Here is a 24,925-nt window from a genome sequence, read left to right on the forward strand (position 1 = left end):
AAGGTGGCGTGGTGGGGGGAGAGGACACACAAACAAACTAATTAAAATTCGAACTCCTTCTCCATCGGTTTGACTAAGGGGTATGATATTCAAGGGAAAACGTTAAAGTTTTTGATTTGAACTGCATCCGAATAGGGACGGGACTCTTCAGTTTGATATGCTATCCAAATGTGACCAATTAAAAGTTTGTGTTTGAAATTAGAGGCAGCTCCATCCTTGTTAATTGATTGAGTTTGTCTGTTTGGGAAAAGTTGGGAAAAGTTAACCACGATGACACTCTCCACATCCGGAAGCGATCCCGCATGAAATACGACACAGTCAGTGCGGTCGTGATCGTCCAAGTCCACGCGCTAATGTTTCGATTTACTGTGAACACGTTTCATGCCCTCGTGCGGCTTGTCCACCGAGGACAAGCGGAACTGAATGATAAATGAATCAAACTGGCCGGGCCCAGTGACTATGTGTGTGGTTGGTGAAGGTGTGGCCCTTTGCCGATTCCTATCACCAAAGGTTTCTACCTCCAAACCGTGCAAGATCATGAGCAGTGGTCTTCACGGTGAAGCTTTTGTAAAATGTGTTTGATAAACTTTTTAGCAATTTGGTGACCACTGAAACTAACCATTTTCTTTCGCTCTTTTCTCCCCCAGCTGCGCCCGTCAGCATTGCTCGTATGCGCCCTGGTGCTCACGACGGCTACGCAAGCAGTCGTCAACAGTGAAGCCCAACGTCGCGAGGCACCCCTGGCCATAGCCGACACGTACGGAGTGCCACCCTCCTCATCGGGAGCGCTCTCCTCGCCCGAGCTGCCCACTCCGATCTACGGAGCGCCGGCAGCCGGACACTATCCGCCACCCCCACCGGACGTTCCGCCGCCACCTTCCGGTCCGATAGTGCCCCACAAGGAGTACGGCGTCCCGGTGCAACACTTTGGACCACCGAAGATCAACATCGAGTACGGTCCACCGGCGGCCCCCGCACGACCCGCCTACCATCCACCGCCAAGACCCGCGTACGGACCACCCCCGCAGGTCCACCACCAGCAGCATCACCAGCAGCAGCAGCAGCACTTCTCGCACGGGCCACCACCGAGGAAGCCGCAGCAGCATCAGTCGTCCTTCCTGGAGTCACTCTTCTCGACGTTCGGATTCGGAGGCGGTGAGGAACATCACCATCACCAGCAGCAGCAGTCGTTCTCGCACCACGGACCAAGTCCCCACTATGGACCTCCGCAGGCGCCAAAGCCCGTCTACGGACCACCGCAGCATCAGCAGTCGTTCCCGGTAAGTTGAAGTTCAATCCTTTTGACCTTCACAGATTTTTAATCCCTTGCCTGAGATATTCATCGAAAACGTTGTTCCGATAAGACCTTGCTATTTTGCCACAATCACCAATTGCGACAAGTTGCCAACGGGAATTTCAGTCAAAGGCCATTTTGCCACTCTTGCATGCACGTGTACTGTTTATGTTTTTGTTTATAACTCGGGACTCTGGCAACCAAATTCAACCAAATTTTGGACAATGCACAGGTCTATTGCAAGCGCTAGTTTTTGAGTTTTTGAGCAGAGCAATATTTAAAAGAGGTTGGAATTTATAACATTATTTCGATAATTCTATCAACGATAACGGAAGGCAACTCACTTAAAAAAAATAATTTAATCCATCAATTTTATGGTAAAATTTCATTTTTTCACTAAGAATATATTTTTTGATAATGTAGTTAGGCCGTTGCAAATATTTTTTGAAGTTTGTGGCCCTGGACTCTGGTCGAAGTTAAAAAATTTAAATTACGAGCATAAAAATTTTAATTACGAGCCATAGTTTCAACAGTTGAATGGAAAAAGTGTTTTATAATGAATATTACACCTGTCTGATTGTTTTGAAAACCTTGGTTTCCAAAATATCGAGTATCGACAAAATCTTTGTTTTTTTTTGCGGAAAGAAAAAGTTTTTGCTGTGCTGTATTGGAATTTCATAAAAAATCAAAATATGTCTAAGCGAACCCAAACATGCTAAAAATAATTATCAATGCAGAAAAATACAGAAAATGTATTAAAAATTGTTTTCTGTTGATTAGACATTTATTTTCATTAATTGTTCATTTAACTTTTTTTTAAAATAAAATACTTTTTTCACCCCCATAGTTTTTAAACTTTTTATAATATTTGCAACGGCCTAAGTTTCCAAGCATAATTACTTTTAAAAAAAATATTACAAAATGACGTTTTTTTCGAAAAATACTCAGATCGTCATAATTTGCATTATGGCCAGGGATGGAATAATCGCGAAAAAATAAATTTCGCATGCGAACTTTCTTCACCCGCGAAAAAGAGAGTAGGCAAATCACACAAAAGTAAATCGCTTCCGAAACTCTCCAAGAAAATCAATCTGCTGATGATTTTTTGTGAATTTCCTTGTCAGCACCACTTAAACATATTTATTTCACCTTTTTTAAACACATTGCCCATCTACAAAATGTGACAGGTCGTTCTTCGACGTGTGACGTTACACTTGCAAGTGCAGTAGTGAAAAAGATGTTTCGCCGAATAATCAAAAATGATGATTTTTTTAGATTTCTTTTACCGATCTTTCGTGCGCGGGAGAGGAGAGCCATGCTCCCTGCGGACTTTTTATCTTGATGAACGTCCAATGATTTTCTTTTGATGATGATTATTCCATCGCTGATTATGGGAAAAAAAACATAGCGAAATTTTCTATACATTTTCACTCTTTTGGAGTTGCTTGAATAAAATGTTAAAATTTCCCAAAATAACGTTTTTTCAATACTCAAATTTTCATATATTTAAACATGGAAATGATGATCAAACATTTTGGATGATTTTTTTACTGTTTAAGAGTTTGTTTAATGAAATACTAAAATTTTCACAAAATAACGTTTTTTTTAAATACTCTAATTTTCATTATTTGCAATATGATACCGTTGCTCCAGCGTCTCTAATCCTGTCCTGGTTCATAAAACGCTCCGATTTTGATATCCATATTGCAAATTAAGAAAATTTCAGCTTTTTAGTTAAAAATAGGCATTTTGTGAAAATTTTAGCATTTAATAAACGAAAATCTGACAATGAAAAAGAGTACACTGTTTTTTTTTATTAAAAACAATAAAAATTTGAGAATTTACGAAAATATACACAGAAAAAAAATCATGGTAATATTACATATAGGAAGGGGTACATCTTTTATGTCAGAAAGAAGGTGTAATTTTACCTCTAGAAATGTGTAATTTTACCACTTTTCTGTTGTAATGTAACTTTTTCAGTCTAAATTGAGATAAAATTACAGGTTATATTCAACCTTCCAAAATTACACTTTCCAATTTTGCACAATTTTTTAACTGTGTACAGTATTTTGTGAAAATATAAGGGTCATTCCTTCCCAAGTGACCACGCGTCCAACATCGACCTTCACCAAATCTGCTCATATTTGGCATGGGGGTTGTTTTTGCCCCAAAAACAAAGAATCCCAAGTTTGGTGACATTTGGTCCACCCCCGCGCCCGTGGCACCCCCCTCTTTTTCTGAGATTTTTGAAAAACCTCAATTTTTAAATGCATTTTGCTAAGAGAAAAGTTTACAAAAAGTGAACTTTTGGGTATGCACATTTGAAGATTTTTTGACGTAGAATCGAATGGCGTACTCAAAATTTACGTACAGTGTTGCCAGATATGAAAATTTTGCGCTTTAAGTTTTAAAATGCATTTTTAACCCTTTGGACGAGCACTTACGGGAAAACTGACATTTGCATTCGATTGCTGAGAGTTTTTTACATTAAAGCTCTGTATTCTTTATGTAAACTAATGTCAAAAACATAAACAATGACTTTTACATCCCGCCGTTTGGCATGCATGATTTTTAAAACCCGCCAAACAAATCGCAGCAAACTGAGGGTTGCGAAGCGAAAAACTTGTATTTTTTTTGTTTTTGACGGAAGTGGTGCAGTATCGTCGGAGGATTTATTTTCCGGCTAATTCACATTTAGCCAGATCGGAGTTTGGAGGAAATTCTGCTGCCCGGAGGCCAGCCAGTGTCGCAGCATTAAGGTTAGTTGACAGAATTTTCCCTTTTATATATATTTTTAACAAATTGCTCATTTGGTTCACAGGCCGTCAAAAATCCGAAACGCAGAATAACCCGGACCCCAAATACGATTCGTTTTGGCTGTCCAGATAGGAGACTATTTGCATTCTAAAAAGTGAGAGTTGCTGTTCCACACAAAATGTTTATAAAAAATTACCGGATACTCAATTTAAAATATAAGAAAACAATACTACTTACTATTCAAGTCGTTGTTTCTAAAAAGATCTCCTACGTTAAAGCGTTGTAACACCGTTCTATAATGTAATTAATCTTTGATTAACAAGAAAAACTCGTAGAATCCTATTATTTATGTGATTCAAAACCCTGAAATGAATCGCGTTCAGTTTTGAAAAAATCCGTATTTATTTTTAATTTGAAGCCGTCAATCAGTTCTATGGAAATCTGAATGAATTCTCTGTATTCAATCCAGATTTACAAATATTTTCACCACAATTAATCAGCCAGTAAAGGATTATTTTTACCTAAAGAAAATGTATCTCAAAATGTATATAACAATCATTGATTAATGACGATTTCAATAACGTTCACGTCACGTTAATGTAAAAATATATGTGGGTAAATCCAAGGTAAGTCCGTTAAATTGGCATCAGTTCCTTTTTTGTTTAGCGGCAATCAAATAAAAGACAAAAAAACAGTATTTTTTATTTTTCAAGCATTTGCAACTAAGTTTCAAAGTTCTTAAAACGTGAATTTTAGAGGGCATTATACATCGCAAGCGAAATTAATTCATCAAATGCGAAAAGAACACTTCCTGCGTCTCTCAGCCCCAATCCAATCATCTTGTGGGGCAAACCCTCTGCATTATACAATTTTGCTCCGGATTATTCTGCGTTTCGGATTTTTGACGGCCTGTGAACCAAATGAGCAAATTGTTAAAAATATATATAAAAAGGAAAATTCTGTCAACTAACCTTAACGCTGCGACACTGGCTGGCCTCCGGGCAGCAGAATTTCCTCCAAACTCCGATCTGGTTCACATTTAGCCGGAAAATAAATCCTCTGACGAAACTCCACCACTTCCGTCAAAACAAAGCTTCCCTGCACCGTGCGGTACACGCGGTTCACTTGTACCTCGGGTTTGCTTTGCGCCTGCTTTGTTCGGTTTACACCCGTACCCGACTCACACAAACCGAGGGTATTTTGGTTCATCGTACCAGCGCACCACGACACTCTCGGTTCGCCGCGTCGGTTTTGTGTCTGGCACTCACCCATGGCATGAACCCGGTATATGAGCCAAGGTGCTTCACTCGTTACGAGCCGAGGTACGTGCCGTGGTACGCGCTGGCGGTACAAAACGGGTTCAATACCACGACACGTACCACGGCACGCTGGGTTCATGCCATGGGTGAGTGCCAGACACAAAACCGATGGGGCGAGCCGAGAGTGTCGTGGTGCGCTGGTACGATGTACCAAGATACCAATACACAAATGGGTTCAGGCACGTACCGAAGCTAGAAAACCAAACCCGCGGTGTGCGTTGGCACTGGCGCATGGGAAGCTTGGTCAAAACCAAAAAAGAAATTACAAGTTTTTCGCTTCGCAACCCCCAGTTTGCTGCGATTTGTTTGGCGGGTTTTAAAAATCATGCATGCCAAACGGCGGGATATAAAAGTCATTGTTTATGTTTTTGACATTAGTTTACATAAAGAATTGCATAGCAAATGTTTTACTTAACCATCAATTTTCAACAGTACATTGTGTTAGAGCATAGCAGGCCTTGAAATTTGAAGATTTTTTTTTCAAATTTCTTAACGGAAGTAAGTGAATGTCCCATAATTGAATTTATGTATGTATGTATGTATGTATGTATGTATGTATGTATGTATGTATGTATGTATGTATGTTTTTTTTTTTCTTTTTTTTTACAAGGTCGGAATCTGCTACCAGACACCTGAGAATTCATTTCTCAGGTAGTGTGGGGTTGGGAAATCAAAAAATGATTTCCCGACCCACTAAACCAGTCCTTGAACGCCGTGCCCTTTTCCCCCCGGGACCACCTTTCGGTATAACTTCGGGGGGAGGCGTTGCATTTTCTGCACTGGTCTACTTACAGGATCCATGCCGGGTACTAGAACCATTTCCTGTTCCACATACATATGAGTCCATGCGAGGGTTTAACCGCGCCCAAGAATCGCGTTGCTTTTGATCGGCTAGTCATATGCAGCCCTCTCCTTGGACCATCGAGACGTGTACCGATTTGGTAGAGCCAACCGTCATAACGTGCTCTCCTTCACAGCCACACTCGTGGGTTCTCGACTCCTGTGACCATCGAGACGTGTACCGATTTGGTAGAGCCGACCATCATAACGTGCTCTCCTTCACAGCCACACTCGTGGTTTTTCGACTAGGCTCCTAGTCGTTCCTCCTCTGATCGTCTCTCCATTTCCGCTGGAGAGCCGAAGTGATCTGCGTTACCGCTCCGACGACCGCATTCCACTTGGCGATGTCGCTGCACATTCTTCGCACCACATTATCCGGGCTGGTGTCTGCTCCGATAATGGCCAGCATTTCGCTTCGCGCTGCCTCGAAACGAGGGCAGCCGAACACCACGTGCTCCGGTGTTTCCTCGCAATCGACGCAGTCCGGACAGAGCGGAGACTCTGCATGTCCGAACCTGTGCAGGTACTTCCTGAAGCAGCCATGGCCCGACAGGAACTGTGTGAGGTGGAAGGTGACCTCTCCGTGCCTTCTGTTCACCCACGCGGATACAGACGGGATCAGCCGATGCGTCCATCTGCCTTTCTCCGTAGTGTCCCACTCGCGTTGCCACCTTGTCAGCGATTCGGCTCTCGCGGCTTCCCGGATACCTCTCGTGCCTCTTCGGGTGTAGCACACGGTGTCCTCTTCTAGTGTGATTCCGATGGGGATCATTCCGGCTATGACACCAACTGCTTCCGACGAGATGGTCCTGTACGCGCTTGCAACCCGCATGGCCATCAGTCTCTGCGTTCTGTCGAGCAGCGCCCGATTTCGCTTCGTCCCCAGCGCCGTCCACCATACCGGTCCGCCGTACCTAAGTATGGACGTCGCGACACTTGCCAAGAGGCGGCGCCTACTGCTCCTGGGTCCAGCGTTGTTCGGCATAATCCTCGACAGTGCCATGATCGCCTTAGCCGCCTTCTCGCAGGCGTAATCGACGTGGCTGTTGAAGTTCAGCCGGTCATCCTCCATCACACCGAGGTACTTGAGCGCTCTCTTCGAGTGCACTACGTGTTCCCCAACGTGTATCTGGGCCTGCTGCACCTTTTTGTGGTTACTAACCAGTATCATCTCCGTCTTGTGGTGAGCGATCCGCAGCTTCATCTCGAGCATCCAGTTCTCGATCATGGCGATTGCCTCCATAGCCAGTACTTCGACCTCCTCGACATTTTCGCCGGTTACCGTCAGCACTAAGTCGTCTGCAAAGCCAACAATCTTTACGCCGTTGGGTAGCCCCAGTGTCAACACTCCGTCATACATTCCGTTCCACAGTGCTGAACCCAGAATGGATCCCTGCGGAACTCCCGCGGTAACAACAACGGTTTTTTGTCCATCGGCAGTGTCGTAGACCAGCACGCGGTTCTCGAAGTAGCTCTTCAAGATCATGCACAAATAGTCAGGCACCTTCATTTTGTGCAGCGCTGCTGCTATGGCCGCCCAGCTCGCACTGTTGAACGCGTTCTTGACGTCAATCGTGACTATTGCGCAGCAACGGTCCCCTCTGCGTTTTTTCTTCCGCGCTTCGTCGGCTTTCTCGACCACTTTCCGGATGGCGTCCGTATGTATGTATGTATGTATGTATGTATGTATGTATGTATGTATTTATATATTTATGTATTTATGTATGTATGTATCGCAATCGAGAACGCCAAGGCAATGCTGAAGAGCGAATAATTTAGATTAAGATACATACATACTTACATAAATTCAATTATGGGACATTCACTTGCTTCCGTTAAGAAATTGAAAAAAAGATTATTCAAATTTCAAGACCTACTATGCTCTCACGCAATGTACTGTTGAAAATTGATGGTTAAGTAAAACATTTGCTGTGCAATACAGAGCTTTCCAACTTAAAAATGTGATATCTCAAGAAATATTCATTTTACCCTGAGGTTTTGACTGAATTTAATGTAAAAAACTCTCAGCAATCGAATGCAATTGTCAGTTTTCCCGTAAGTGTTCGTCCAAAGGGTTAAAAATGCATTTTAAAACTTAAAGCGCAAAATTTTCATATCTGGCAACACTGTACGTAAATTTTGAGTACGCCATTCGATTCTACGCCAAAAAATCTTCAAATATGCATACCCAAAAGTTCACTTTTTGTAAACTTTTCTCTTAGCAAAATGCATTTAAAAATTGAGGTTTTTCAAAAATCTCAGAAAAAGAGGGGGGTGCCACGGGCGCGGGGGTGGACCAAATGTCACCAAACTTGGGATTCTTTGTTTTTGGGGCAAAAACAACCCCCATGCCAAATATGAGCAGATTTGGTGAAGGTCGATGTTGGACGCGTGGTCACTTGGGAAGGAATGACCCATAAGTATTTAAAAAAACTCTAATTAAAGTAAACAAGCATACAATATTTCGCTTCGTTTAACCAACATTAAAAATTACGAAAATTTGACTATTTTCAAAAAAAATCGGTATTTTGTGAAAATTTTAGTATTTAAAAAAAAACTCTAATATAAGTGAAAAGACATACAATATTTTGCTTTGTTTTGGCCAATTTTGCGAACTATACAAATTTGAGTATTTCCAAAAAAAAAAAAAAATATTGTGTTTTGTGTAAATATAAGTATTCAAAACAAACTCTAATAAAAGTGAAAAAGCATTCAATGGTTCGATTCGTTTGACCCATATTGCAAATTATCGAAATTTGGGTATTTTCGATTTTTTGTGAAAATATAAGTATTGAAAAAAAAATAATAAGCATTCAATATTTCGTTTCGTTTTAAACCTACATTGAAAATTATGAAAGTTTGAGGGTAATCTAATAAAAGTAAATAAGTAAACAAAATTTCGCTTCGTTTGACCCATATTTCAAATCATATAATTTGAGTATATTCAAAGAAATACAGTATTTCAAAAAAAGGGTCTAATAGAAGTGAATAAACATACAATATTTCGCTTTGTTTGGCCCTTATTGCAAATTATAAACAGTTAAGTATTTTCAAAAAAATACAGTATTTTGTGAAAATATAAGTATTTAAACAAAAACTCTATTAAAAGCGAAAAAGTGCTCTTTAGTTATAGCCATTCCATAGATGATTCGTAGTATTACAATAAGCATATTTTTTATTTTAAAGGATAGTTTCCATCAGATAGACAGATTCTTTGTCCATCCTTGTAAGTTTTTTAGAAGTATTGAAAAAAAAAATATAAAATTTTCCTTTTTAGAACTCTGAAAATCGGAAATAACGTAATTTTAAAGATATCAGCCGATAGAGGGATTTTTTTATAATTACTTTGCATAAAAACAGACGATATCTAGCTCAATTCTTAAAATTCAAGGAATTAAAATGTAAAATTTTAAAATTATTTTAGCGGGCTCCTAAAATTCTAATCAATTAGAAGCACTTCAACGTAAATTCTTCTTCTCTCATCTTTAAAACCCAGAAACCATCCTACGGCGTCCCATCGTTCCCGGCCCCAGCCCCCAAGCCCGCCTACGGCCCACCTCCAAAGCCCGTTTATGGACCCCCTCTGTCGGCTCCTAAACCCGTCTACGGCCCCCCCAAACCCATCTTCACCGCCCAGCAGTCCTTCGGCCACCACTCGTCAGTGCACGTCCCTCCAACCCCACCAGAGATCAAGTGCGACGGATGGAAACCGATTGCCGGACCAGTTGTCCAAAGCCACCAGCACCAGCAGCACCAGGAGATTCACCACGAGTTCCACCACGAGCTTCAGCACCAGGAAGTGCACTCGCCGGAATCGTCGTACGGACCCCCACCGAGTGGGGACTTTTTGGCCGGAGGAAACCAACTGCTAGCCGGGGGTGATCTGGGACTGCAACTGCCCCGCGTCGAGCCGGGACCATCGTTCAGCAGCAGCGGATCGGGAAGTGCGGAGCAGCTTCACGGCTCGTTGGAACTGTCCAAGGGAAACAGTTTTGAGGTAGGTTGTGTCTTGACTGTGCTGATGAGCAGCACTAATTTGATGAAAATCCATTCTAGGTTCACTCCAACTTCATCTCTGACTCTTACGGCGCTCCCCCGGCGGACTCGTACGCCCCAGGCCACTATAAGCCAACGTTCGTGAAGCCCCTGCCACCACCTCCGCCAAAGATCCAGTTCCCGCCTTCCCCGCTGTACGGCGCTCCCCACCACCGCCCATCGATTTCCTCCTACCCTGGGCTGGGCATCTCCCACGGCAGCATCAGCGGAAACCTGAAGCCCTGGTCCGGCCCGATTGCTCCCCCACGTCAACCGATCGCGTACCGTCCTCCGGTCCCGCAGGGACTGATCGAGTCGATTGGACACACCGTTGAACAGCTGGACAATTTTGGTTCGAAGCCGCACTACTCCGGCGATGTTTACCTGCCACCTCCAACGAGCGACGTCGCGACCGCCCTGCCAGCGCTCGAGCTGAACACGCTGCCGTCGGATAAACCGGCACAGCCGTTCCTGACCCAGCATCAACTTCCGGAGGCGCAGCATCAGGTTCAGGAACCCCGGTACCACCAACAGCAGAGCGAAATCGTGTCCCTGGCGACCGACTGCGGCCACGGTCCGCAGGACTTTGGCGCGACCTCTTCCGGATCCTTCAGCAGCAGTGACGTGTCCAACAGCCTCGACAGCAGCTACGGCCCACCAGCTTCCGGCGAGTACCGCACCGGTCACCAGCTTCACCAGTCCAGCGAGCACCAGCACCAGCTGTCGAACCTTCCGGGACTGGACGGCGGAATCAGCGGTCTCGAGCTAGTGTCCGCGCAAAAGTCGCAAAGCTTGACGATCCCCGTCACCGGTCAGCACGGCACCTACCAGTTGCAGTTCCAGTCAGCGGATCCGCTCGGATCCGGTCATGGTAGCGGATCGGCACCGCACGAGCAGATTCTGTCCGAGGGACTGCTCCAGTCGATTCTGTCGGCGATTGAGCAGCCCCAGCAGGGTGGCTTCCACCAGGACGAGCAGTCGTACGATCCGAACATTGACCACAGCGAGGTGTCGGTGTTTCTGAAGAGCGCCGAAGGCCAGAAGACGCTGGCAGATCATCCGCACAAGCGATAACCGAGTCGGAGTGAGATTTGAGTGAGTGTGAGTGGGTGAATGCGCGATTGATGGTGGATATTTTTTAGCGTGTAAGTACGGAGCGTGCCGTGGAGTTGCGGAAGTGAGTTCTCTACCTCCGAGCGCCGATTTTTAATTTATTTTCATCCTCCCCCATTTTGCGTGAAAAAGAAGAAGAGAGGGTTGCGTGAGTGAGAAGTGCGACACTCAGTTGGGTTAAAGAGTTGAATTGAAATTTTCGTAAGGCAATCAAATATTTAAAATGGTCTGACAGAATTTCAAACTTCACTTCGAAATTAAAAAAAAAATATATGAAGCTTCATTTTTATTTGAGTCACCTAAAACTTTTCAAACAATTATCTTGGCATTAACAAACAAATCTTTCTTTCGTTTTTCCGATATCTCATTAAAGTGAGAAGAGAGGTTCGTTCATTTTCTCTCAATCGTTTTTTCTCAGTTATGATTCGTTTAGTGAGATTTTTTTTAAATTTGGATGTTTACCAACATTCAACGTTTACAAAAAGTGACAGCAAGTTTGACGGCGTATGACGCTTCTCCTGTGAGTGTATTAGTGAGAGCGAAATTCTTACTGAAAATTCTTCGCGGAAAAGAACCGGCAGCATTCAAGGCTGTATATCATAGGTACTCGCGATCTTGCTTTGCATTAGTGTGAGTGCATGACTCCGTGCCACTAAAACCAAAACAATAACAAACGAACAATGGACCGTGCCAGGAAAACCAAAACATAAACAATGTCAGTGTCAGTGGAGTGAGAGAGTCAGAGATAACGATTTTGACAACCGCACTACTACACACTCAATCGCGAGTACCTTAGGTAGAAAGCCATGGGCAGCATTTTTGTATGGCTTGACGTTTGCGGGGAGAGTCGAAAAAATGTAAACAAATCACTTCTCTCCAATTCAATATTGCCCTCGCCGAGAGAGAAATTCGGAAAAGAGAGCGAGAGAGAGCCGCTACTTTCTCATGGTTTTTGGGATAAATTCTGCTCTCACGGACACATTTGCAACTAAAACGTCAAACACTGGAAAATGAGCGGCTTTTTTATGCAGAATTCCTTTGTTTGTAAACAATGTGAAAAGAATCAAATATGGTGATGAAAAATATTAGAGACATTCATGAAAATATCTTTTACTTGAAAAAATCTTTTCATCGTGATTTTGACATTTTTCTTCAATGAAAAATTAGATTTTCAGACAATTCCATCGCTGTTGACCTTTCATAACCGATGTTCGCTTTATGAGCAAAAATTGTTCACTTTTTGGATTTTCTCTCAGTGAGTGCTCATTGAAGTTTCTTTTGATGAAGATTGTTGTTGACATTGCTCCAACGCTAAAGTTGAAACATCAAATTTCATCGAGCCTTTGGACAAAAGTTTTGCTTTTGGGAATTCGAATTCACCAGTTTAGAAAATTTTAAATCTCCGACTGTTTTAACTTCAATTTCAATTCACCTCTCGTACGAAACTGAGTGTGGCGGCTGTGTTTACACTGGGCCCACGGCTAATGGCACAAATTATCAATTAACCAGCGCGTTATCTCGCCGCCATCGCCGACACAACTAGTGCTACAGCATTTTTTTTCTAGGAGGGTCCTCAAGATGAGGGGCCTCACACTAGAGAGCAACCAGTTGCTGTAACGAAGAAAGGAAAGAAGCAACCAGGTGTAACGCCTTTGCGAATGACGAATTAAGATGTTGAGATTGTGTGACACGTGGAGCAGTCGAGCAGCCACCCAAGTGGGCAAATTGGGTCACACACAAATTTGCACAACAAAAATAAAGTTACCATTTCACAGCGCGATAATGAAGTGCCTGCTCGAAGCAGTTGCAGCAAATGTAAACGGGAGATAGTAGTTAGTATTCAGGTGTAAAAAGCCCGTTGAAAGTGTGAATGTGAGTGCGAGTGCACCGTATGAGAGTGTATTATAATTAGGTATTTAATTATTTCGAACCAACTCACGGACGAGCGTACGGGAGTGTCGCATACCATTTCGGAGTCCTGGCGAAGTGGCCGCAGACTGTGTGAGCGACTGCATATTTATTAAATCTGAAATTATTCAAACGAATTGGTCCGTGGAAAGGGAAAACTGGCTGGAATTGTATGAAATGTAATAAACGAGACTTGGTACCGACGGGGTGTGTGGACACGACAAGCTCGCGAGTCACGAACTGTGTATTTTGAGTAGGAAACTGTGTAATTGGAATAAAATATACGTTTACAGTAAATAAATAAATGCACGGTTTCGGACTGATTTGCGATGACATTCCCAAATAGGTGGTTGATGAGTAGTTGGTTTTTGTCAAATTTCATACTGTTGTGTTGCTTTGGTGAATATTGATTTGATTTTGAGAACCCGTCCAGTCAAATTGAAGTTACAAATAAAATAATAAGCACATTAGGTTTTGTAAACAAAAAACAAAAAACAAAAAACAAAAAACAAAAAACAAAAAACAAAAAACAAAAAACAAAAAACAAAAAACAAAAAACAAAAAACAAAAAACAAAAAACAAAAAACAAAAAACAAAAAACAAAAAACAAAAAACAAAAAACAAACAACAAAAAACAAAAAAACAAAAAACAAAAAACAAAAAACAAAAAACAAAAAACAAAAAACAAAAAACAAAAAACAAAAAACAAAAAACAAAAAACAAAAAACAAAAAACAAAAAACAAAACACAAAAAACAAAAAACAAAAAACAAAAAACAAAAAACAAAAAACAAAAAACAAAAAACAAAAAACAAAAAACAAAAAACAAAAAACAAAAAACAAAAAACAAAAAACAAAAACAAAAAACAAAAAACAAAAAACAAAAAACAAAAAACAAAAAACAAAAAACAAAAAACAAAAAACAAAAACAAAAAACAAAAAACAAAAAACAAAAAACAAAAAACAAAAAACAAAAAACAAAAAACAAAAAACAAAAAACAAAAAACAAAAAACAAAAAACAAAAAACAAAAAACAAAAAACAAAAAACAAAAAACAAAAAACAAAAAAAACAAAAAAACAAAAAACAAAAAACAAAAAACAAAAAACAAAAAACAAAAAACAAAAAACAAAAAACAAAAAACAAAAAACAAAAAACAAAAAACAAAAAACAAAAAACAAAAAACAAAAAACAAAAAACAAAAAACAAAAAACAAAAAACAAAAAACAAAAAAACAAAAAACAAAAAACAAAAAACAAAAAACAAAAAACAAAAAACAAAAAACAAAAAACAAAAAACAAAAAAACAAAAAACAAAAAACAAAAAACAAAAAACAAAAAACAAAAAACAAAAAACAAAAAACAAAAAACAAAAAACAAAAAACAAAAAAACAAAAAACAAAAAACAAAAAACAAAAAACAAAAAACAAAAAACAAAAAACAAAAAACAAAAAACAAAAAACAAAAAACAAAAAACAAAAAAACAAAAAACAAAAAACAAAAAACAAAAAACAAAAAACAAAAAACAAAAAACAAAAAACAAAAAACAAAAAACAAAAAACAAAAAACAAAAAACAAAAAACAAAAAACAAAAAACAAAAAACAAAAAAACAAAAAACAAAAAACAAAAAACAAAAAAACAAAAAAACAAAAAACAAAAAACAAAAAACAAAAAACAAAAAACAAAAAACAAAAAAACAAAAAACAAAAAACAAAAAACAAAAAACAAAAAACAAAAAACAAAAAACAAAAAACAAAAAACAAAAAACAAAAAACAAAAAACAAAAAACAAAAAACAAAAAACAAAAAACAAAAAACAAAAAACAAAAAACAAAAAACAAAAAACAAAAAACAAAAAACAAAAAACAAAAAACAAAAAACAAAAAACAAAAGAACTTGACAACTTCTTCGGTTGCTTGTGTATCCTTAAACTTTCTGTATTATCAAAAAAAACGACGATAATTTTATTGAATGATACCGTATTTGTATTTAAATCACCTTAATACCCAAAATATTTTATTTCAATCATAAGACTTTCCAGTTTAGAATTCCATAATTTGTTAAAGCCGTATTTAAAAAAAATGTAAATGCATTTTTTTAATTTTGGCTATTTACACAAAAATTAAAATGCAAAGAAAATATGCAGACAATTTCGTCGCTTGATATTGAGCAATATTGCTAGGGCTAGTGATTTTTCACGGCTCAAAAACTGAAATTTCGCGACATGCCAATCACAAAACGTTGGAATTTTACGGCAATTTCACGGTTTTCCAAAATCTGCTTGAAAATAAATGCAAAAAATGTTTTAATGGTATTTTTGTTACTTTGAGAATTAACAATAGTCCAAGAAAAAAAAATATTACCCCCTTTCACAAAATATTTAACGCAATTTTTGTATGAGTTCACTTTTGTCCAATTTTACATTTCTTACACCTGAGAAAGACTTTAAATTTATAATATCAGAATAATTTGCTAAAATCTATTCAAATGCATTATTTTTTGTCTGTTTTCGTGGTTTTCAGAAAAAGTGATTTTGCTTATTTCACAAAAGGGTAGGCAAAGTTCCATTTATAATAGTTTTTGTAACATTTGGGATTGATAATTGCAGGAGTTTATTGAAAAAATAATATGCTCAAAAATTTAGATTTTTATCAGCATTTATTATATTTTAATTTGAATAAAAAACTATATTTTAACTTAAAATTTTCCAACCATTTTGAATTTTTAAAGAAAATTCAAAAGAAAGTTCAAAGAAATTTAAAAAATAAAATAGACAAAACTGCTTTGCGTTTTCTTTCATTGAATTTCATAATGTGTTATCCAAGGCTTGTTGTAATCGAAGCTCATTTTGCTGTATAGTGTATACATGTGAACATCAGTATTTTGTTGGAGATTTTTTATGATCATAAAACTTCAAAAATGAGATCTTAATTTACCATGCAATGGTTTATATTCATTTTAACAATACTTCCAAAATGCTTGTCTTGTGGTTTGCTTTAATTCAAAAATCAAATTTTCAAACACTGATAAGCAATTTTTCAAGTGATTTTTCGAATTTCGCGGCATTTCACGGTATTGACCAGATTTCACGGACAAGGGCAAATTTCACGGATTACGCGGCTTCCGTGAAATCGCGAAAAATCACTAGCCAAAAATATTGCAATTTTTGAAAATGATTGAGTGCTTAAATTGTTTTTTTACCTTTGTGAAATATTGGAGTGTTTTATAAATTAACACTTAAACTCCTATGCTCGAGAAAAATGGGGAATTCACATACAAATTCCCCTTTTTTCTCGTGCTTGAGAGTTTAGGTGATAAACCAGTGAACCACAGCCAGCTGAACCTTACAAGCCATTTTGGCAGTTTCTCGTGGTATCGTGGGCCGATTCTTTTGTTCTACGAAAAACTTTACTTAACTTGTTTTATGTTTTCCTTGTATCATTTTTAGTATTTTTATTTGCATTTATCTTGTTTAGTTTTTGTTTTTTTTTTTTGTAGTATTTGGCCTTTTCTACCACCTCTTATCAATACAATTTGCCTATCTAATTATTTCATGTTTTTACAGTCACTTTTTCATTTTTTTTCCTTGTGTTTCACATTTTCTGCTATAAAATAGCACCATTATCATTTAAATTGAAAAAAATGCGTAGAGGCATAGTCTGAGACGCTAGAAAAATTACTGCATACTTCTTTTTACTTAAAATATAGGAAATGTTAGAAAAAAAACACAGCCGAAGTTGACCCCTAAAACAATTACATTTTTAAAAAAAACATTGGCAAAGTCACATGAAACAAGTCAAAATTCCAACCCTAAAATTTTCTAAAATTTTAAGAGTTCTTCTTTCCATTACTTTTTATAGATCAAAACTTGAAAAGTGGATTTCTGGCGATTTTTTAAATCGAATCCCGTCTAAAGGCGGGGTTGGGTTGTAGAGGGTTAAAACAGTTTGAAAATTGAATTTAAAAAAATGCTTTTCATAGAACATTTTTAAATGATTAAATGTGATGTTAAATGTAATTAATCGTTTTACAATTGAATGTTGTCAAATAAAATAATCTCCATAATCTCCTTAAAATTCTTAAATCTATTGATTGTACAACAACTGTACTGTTGCAAAACACATGATTTAGGACATCCTTGGGGCATATCATTCATACGGAGGTAAAAATTTGACATGGATTGAATCTATTTCCTGCGATTATTCATCTCATCTTTCACATAAATAAATTCCAGGCGTTCTCTTCCGTTAGAGAATTTAAATGTTTTTTTTGTATAGAAATGATGATTTATTGAAGCGTTCGTCCTTTCTTCAAAATTATTCTGAAACAAAACTAAGAAAATATTAGACTAACATTTAAAGTTCCACCATTCTTCATTACGTAATCCTTGCAAAGTCATTCACAATTGAACACTTCAATGCTTGACCCGTTGCCGCGAAGAAAGGCGGCATTCACCAGGAAATGAAAACCATCATCCTTCCCTAAAAACCGGTTACTTCCCAGGTACCCTGTCGTGGGAGAAGGTTACTCGTCGTGTATACCAATATGCACTCCACTCCGTATAAACCAGCTTGTTATTCAGCACCGATCACATATGCGCATAACGGCTAAAGAGGTACGCGTACCATCAAGGTTCATTATCATAAACCATCAGCACATACAAATGGCTTTTCATGCAGACTTCCCTTTTTCATTGGTTTTAATTTATTTTGATTTTAAGTGAATTTGTGTAATTTTTAGACAGTAACTTGTAAAGTTACCCAAAAAAAACAAACCTTTAAAATAAAATATTGAAAAAACAAGTTCACATCATTCTTGCTCAAACAACCGTCGAACCTTCTACAATTTTGTTTTTGTTTTGCTTCTGACAGCTGCCAATCGATCATTGGCTACAGCTCCAAAAAACGGTTGAAATCTTACGCCAAACCGGTAACCGAAAATTTCGACGTCCTCTTTTTGGTCCTACCTCAGAGTTATGACAGGACCAACAACAGGTTATCGCACGGGAAACCAGGTGTATTACCAGGCTATATGAACTGGAAAGATAGAGCGGGAGAGAGAGAAAAAAAACTTGCTCTTTCTTATGCCAAAAATTGTTGAAATTGGATCAGGCTTCTTCTATAATTTTTAAATAAAATTTAAAATTTCAAGAAAAAAATAAAAATCTACTTATTAATTTTTATTTTGTTTAATTTGACTTTATTTAAAAAAAAAAATGAAATATTTTTTTTTGGTATTTTTATTTTTTACAGGAACATCTAAAAAAAATCGACAGCCTCCCTTTTTCAAGTTCCACCAGAGCATTCCTGTCGGTTAACTGTTACATCATCACCAGCTCCCTCCTCAGGACAGAGGCCCAGGGAAAATAAGTTCCGCTGCCAAATGAAGAGGGGTTGCGAAATTTTTACGAGACCGATGATGTCGGGGCTGCATATTTTTGACGTCGAGCCTTCGTCGTCGTGAAAAGTGAAAGTTCTCGATAAGGCAAAGGTAATGGTGCAACTTTTCTTCCACCTTGGTTGGTTTTGTAGCCCCCGGTGCCGAAAGGCCATCCTCTACCACAGGCACGACCCCGTGCCAACGATGACTCGCGCGAGTAAAGTGCAACTGCAACCGAGCAACTGAAGTTGAGGAAAAGTGCATCTTGGATGATGAGCTCATGTATGCAAAAACACACAAAAACTGACAGCGCAGTTGGTTCGTCAGCAGCCTTTTCGCTCTTCCCCCAATGAAATTAAGCTGTCTGCTTTATTTCACATCACATGAATAAAATATCGTCCTTTCTGCAAATACTTGTACCAGTCACCAGCCGATTCACCATCCAAGCCAAACCTTGCCGTTGGGTGGATGACGACTTCCCTTCGAAATGGCGTACCGAGGCGTGGTTGGGGCATGGCATCACATTTAAAATGGGTTTGTTTAAAATTAAAGAAATGAGTGTTTTGTGCAAATATAGTTTAAGAAGTCCAAAGCAGTAAATATGAATCAGCCTAAAAAATCATTGATTTAGCGCAAAAACCCTCTAAAAACTGATTGTTATTTTTATCTCCTTTTCAAATCATTCTACAGAAACAACCACTTTAATTCAAAGTTCCAACTCGTTCTCGATCAAAAGTGATCGACAAGTGACAAGCTAGTTTAAAATTTACATCTTTAGTTTGTCCATACAAGTCTCTATACAAGTTTGCCAGCTGGTCATGCAAAATGGATATGAAAATGTTCGAAAATATGTATCATGAGGTTTTTTTTCATAAATTTGGTGGCTTAGGTAAAGTGGTAGGTACTGATTAGGACTTTTCAGTTAAAAAAGCAGTTCCACGGAAAAGAAATCCCTTTCTTTCATTTTTATCCTTTAAAGTTAAGTTTCGAAATGTACATATTTTTAATTTTTAATTTTTTTTTATTTGTTTCGCTGCGCCAAATAGAAACTCAATATTGTTTTGAAATGTTCTGCTTTTTTCATTGAAAAATATTTTTGAAATTTCAGAATCAACACTCATTTTTGTTTTTTTTTTTAAATAATGGTTGATCTTAAAAAAATTAAAACATTTATTTTAATAAAAGAGCGAACAACTTAAAGAATATTAAAAAAAAAATCAGAGTTATCACATCACATTTTTCACAAAATTTAAATTTTAAAGGCTTTATCTCGGCAAAAAGTTGACCAAACAGGATGAAATTTCTCAGCCAGCAGAAAAATTATCAGAACTTTGAATTTAGTTTGGCCAAAAGTTCAAACATTAACAAAAATGTTTTGTTTTCAAAGATGCAAATAAACGTAAAAAGATGTTAAATTACAAAATGCATTTGGTCAATATTTCATCATCGTCATTTTGGCCGTCATCTTGAATTTAAAATTTCTGAATCACTTTAGTGTAGTGCAGGCCTTAGTAATGAAAAGCTTAAAATAAATATGATGATTTTTTCCGTCCATCTTTTTTCAGAAAATTCCAACCGCAAACAGGGGTCAAATCAAACTTTCAAAATTCAGGTTGAATGCCTGTAAAAAATTATGGAAAAATAAGGCAAGCAAATAATTTTCACCAAAACCACAAATGGATTTTATTCATACTTTTAGAATTGGCTCAATCTTTGTGGGGGTCTTACCTATGACCAAAGAAGCCATTTTTTCATTGGTTGGACCATACAAGTATCGATACAATTTTGACAGTTGTCTATATAAAAATGGTACGTAAATATTCTTACACAAAAAAACAATTTCCCTGAATCGATATTTTAAAATTTTAGAAACTTTGGTAATCGGCAAGTATGGACACAAACAATTCCACTGAGTTATGATTTAAAAAAATATTTTAAGGAAAAATATAAATTTCACTCGAAACATTTGTTTAACTAAATACTGAAGTAAACAAATGTTTCGAGTGAAATTTCTATTTTTCCTTAAAATACTTTTTTTAAATCATAATTCAGTAGAAATTTGTGTGTCCATACTTGCGGTTTACCAAAACATTTGTAAAGAAACATTGATGACTTAACCTCTGGTTGCTGAAATACGGTGATTAAAGAAAAAAGAAACAAGAAAATTTTGAATTTTTGAATATTACACTAGGGTGGAATTCATAACGATTTTACGTAAGGCTCATCAAAATATAAGATCAATCGTGTTTATTTTGTATTTCATGGTTCCTTCGGTAATGTTGGCAAAAAATGCGAGTTTCACTGATTTTTTCAATACACTACTTTTGAAAACTCTGTATCTTTTTTGTGACGCACTTTAACATTATACTGTCTTCGGAAGAGTTGTTCAAGACATTCAGGGCTATACTTCTACGGTGTCAGTTTCATAAAATAATAAAACATGAATTTTGTAATTTCAAAAATGTGAAAATGCAAGTTTCATGAAAATCATGAATCATGAAATCATGAAAATAAGAACCACGAACAAAGTGTTCAAATTTCATGGTACGTTGTTCAAAATCGTACCATGGGATTTGAACACTTTGTTCGAGGTTCCCATTTTCATGAACGCTTGTTCACGATTTTGGAAACTCTTTTATCTCCGTGTAGTAATTTCCATACAAATTTCATTCGCTTTGCGCCAATCGTGGGCATAACCAATCGCTCCCTAATTTTAGGAGGTTGTTTGGGACCCTAAATGGGACCCAAAAAAAGTGTTGCTGATTGGATTTTTATCATTTTGAATTTTTCCATATAACTAGATTCCACCCTAATATTACACCCTGATTGCAAATTTAAAACTATATAAAAAAATAAAAAAATAATAAATCGGGCAAAATTCTTATTTTGCCAACAGACACATTTTTGTTTTTTCAAAAATCATAACACGACCTTGACGGTGTCTGTATGTTTTTTTTTTGTTTTGATTTTTAATTTAAAACCTTTTGCCTTCCTCACTAAGGAGATACTATAAAATCAATCGAAAAATGAACTTATCGACTCAGAATCATTCTATATTGTCTTGGCAATTTGTCTGCAATATTTTTGAAATCGGACAAAGTCTCTTTATAAATGAGAGGAAGGCACCAACCGAAATGATTTTTTTTAAATTGAACGTACTTTGAAATTCCAAGTGTGTACCCAATAGAACCTTTTCTTTTTGTACCACATAAACCAAAAGTTTGACAAAAAAACGTCCCACAAAAGCCCACAATTTGTACCACACTGGCGAAGGCTCATACCCGAAACCAACGCGCTGGCGGATGCTCTTCGTCGTCGTCGTCGCACCCAGCAGAAAACCACGCGAACCACTGAACAAATCGCGCGACATAACGAGAAACCCGCTGCACAAAACTTCGCCACGACCTTCCCCTTGATGTGTAGGTTCAGCAGTAGGAGACTTCAACGGGTGAAAGCTCGTGGGACCAAGTGCCAAGCCATGCTTAAATTTTTAATGCCACATGTTCTATAGAGAGAGTGAAGCAGGAGGGAACGCAGGCGCCTCCTGAAGTCGCTGGCATCGTTGTCTCATGAAACAGGATGGATGGTGGCTTACGTAAGGCCGACTTCCAAACGGGTTTTTGGGGCGTTGTGTACGGAACATTGAGCAACAGTAGGTACTCCTTCGCTTCTGGCTCCTGCAGGGATCGAGTTATGGTAGAAGCTGCGAGGCGTGCATGCTTTCTCGCAGGCAATTTTTTTTTTCTCAGAGTCAGTGTGTTTGTGCAAATGATAATGATGTCAACAAAGAACGCATCAAACTCATCTTAAAGCTCGAATGGGAGAACGCATTTGACGAGAGAGGTTAACTGAGGCGTTGTTGTGTATTTTTGTATTTTTGTATTTTTGTATTTTTGTATTTTTGTATTGTTGTATTGTTGTATTGTTGTATTTTTGTATTTTTGTATTTTTGTATTTTTGTATTTTTGTATTTTTGTATTTTTGTATTTTTGTATTTTTGTATTTTTGTATTTTTGTATTTTTGTATTTTTGTATTTTTGTATTTTTGTATTTTTGTATTTTTGTATTTTTGTATTTTTGTATTTTTGTATTTTTGTATTTTTGTATTTTTGTATTTTTGTATTTTTGTATTTTTGTATTTTTGTATTTTTGTATTTTTGTATTTTTGTATTTTTGTATTTTTGTATTTTTGTATTTTTGTATTTTTGTATTTTTGTATTTTTGTATTTTTGTATTTTTGTATTTTTGTATTTTTGTATTTTTGTATTTTTGTATTTTTGTATTTTTGTATTTTTGTATTTTTGTATTTTTGTATTTTTGTATTTTTGTATTTTTGTATTTTTGTATTTTTGTATTTTTGTATTTTTGTATTTTTGTATTTTTGTATTTTTGTATTTTTGTATTTTTGTATTTTTGTATTTTTGTATTTTTGTATTTTTGTATTTTTGTATTTTTGTATTTTTGTATTTTTGTATTTTTGTATTTTTGTATTTTTGTATTTTTGTATTTTTGTATTTTTGTATTTTTGTATTTTTGTATTTTTGTATTTTTGTATTTTTGTATTTTTGTATTTTTGTATTTTTGTATTTTTGTATTTTTGTATTTTTGTATTTTTGTATTTTTGTATTTTTTTTTATTTTTTATTTCTTATTGGTGTATTGAAATGATTTTGAATCAGTTTTTTTTATTATTCTTAGAAGGAGCGGCTGTGGCTGACTGGTTACGGTGTTCGCTTTGTAAGCGAATGGTCCTGGGTTTGATTCCCATCTGCTCCCAACGAGAAAGTATAGGAAATATTAATCTTGAAACTCTGAACATGAACGAAAAATCAAAGTCGCCCGAGTCGGGGTTCGAAACCCCGCCCTTTGGATTGGTAAGCAAAAATGCTAACCACTAGGCCATCACGACTTGGTGAGCGATGCCTGGAATTAGGAATACTGTTACTATCAAACTATATACGCGCTGGGTCCTTGTCCATTTGACAAGGGTTCGGAAGTTCTAAATAACGTTTGAACCCGATTGGTGCAAACGTTCTTCAGGGCGGGGCTTGTCGATAAAAGCTGAGGGACTTCGCGCTCGGCTAGCCAGCGTAGAAATGGGTCACTGAAGCTCGGCAGAGCTAACACCTTCCAAATGCCTATGCGAGTTATTTGCATGTATAGAATGAAGATCTAACAATACATGGAAACAACTCAATTTGTAAGAAGTGACCGCGTGGTCCCGTTTGGTTGGTTGCTCACACACATCACACACACAGTTTTTTTTATTATTCTTAGAAGGTTGAAGTGTGTCGTAACTTTTCGTGTTCCACTAAATTGGTACACTAATTTCAGTAACAGCTGTACAACAACCGCCACAGTCTACGGTCGAGTACGCGAGAGATAAACAGCAATTAATACGGAACAAGCCCTCGGTGTACGTACATCTATAGCAGAAGTCAACAACGCACGCCGCTGCACACCACACCATTTGCACTATCCCGTTGAGGTGCATGGCATCCGAACCCCCGACGAACCTGGTACAAAAATAAATATTTACCATTTCACCCAACAACGGGCGGAACCGGTGGCGCGCCTTGGAGCCCGGAATGGCCGCAACCTCTCGTCGTCGCAAGGTAAATACTGCGCTCGAAGATAGCTTCCTTGAAGTTGGTGGAGGGGAAGAAACGAGCAACCGACTGTTGGTTGCTGCTGCACCAAGATCTCGACAAGCCGACAAGCCTCGGTTACGTGAACGAACCTTAAACTTGTGCCGCAAGGCCCGGTTCTGTTTGTACGGTTTGGTTTACAGGGCAGGGAAGTGGGAGTCCACCGCCAGCCACCCTTAACAAAGATCCGTTGATGCCGGTTTGCGCTCGAGGTCACATTTACGTCATGGCTAATCTAGCATTGGGTGGTGAAGATTCTTGGTGGGGAAAATTACAGGTTAGCTACCTGACTATTGTTTTATGTGACAGTAACAGTTGATACCATTTTGTCACTAGCACCTTCTGGACACGTTTATCTATCAAAGGGATTGGGCGACCTTTTACGGCCACCAGGAAAAATTACCCAACTAGTTCTGATTCCATACATCGATGGTTTCAACTTAAGTAAAAAAACCCCATCTTTTTCAAAGGCCTCACCGAACCAAAACACATTCAACCTATCCAAATTGACCCCGAGTTCCGGAATCGTTTGATGTTCAATGCATGACCTGGCCAAACTTCAACGCAGCTGCACATCCAAACGCAATGGAATTTCCGAGCCAGAGCCATTGGATGGGTTGACGATGGCGGATT

General features: G+C 37.8%; 1 protein-coding gene across 1 annotated transcript in view; it reads left to right on the forward strand.

Moving 5' to 3' along the window:
- Positions 1–13,575, forward strand: part of LOC120421617 (uncharacterized) — a 118,638-nt gene extending 105,063 nt beyond the window's left edge. The window contains exons 2-4 of the mRNA XM_052709850.1: positions 648–1,280; positions 9,710–10,210; positions 10,270–13,575. Coding sequence (XP_052565810.1) covers positions 648–1,280; positions 9,710–10,210; positions 10,270–11,322 — 2,187 coding nt within the window. The 3' untranslated portion in view covers positions 11,323–13,575. The remainder of the gene's footprint in view (positions 1–647; positions 1,281–9,709; positions 10,211–10,269) is intronic.
- Positions 13,576–24,925: the final 11,350 nt, after the last annotated feature.

Source organism: Culex pipiens, chromosome 3 (assembly GCF_016801865.2).
Source record: "Culex pipiens pallens isolate TS chromosome 3, TS_CPP_V2, whole genome shotgun sequence".
In the NCBI taxonomy this organism is placed as follows: Eukaryota; Metazoa; Arthropoda; class Insecta; order Diptera; family Culicidae; genus Culex; species Culex pipiens.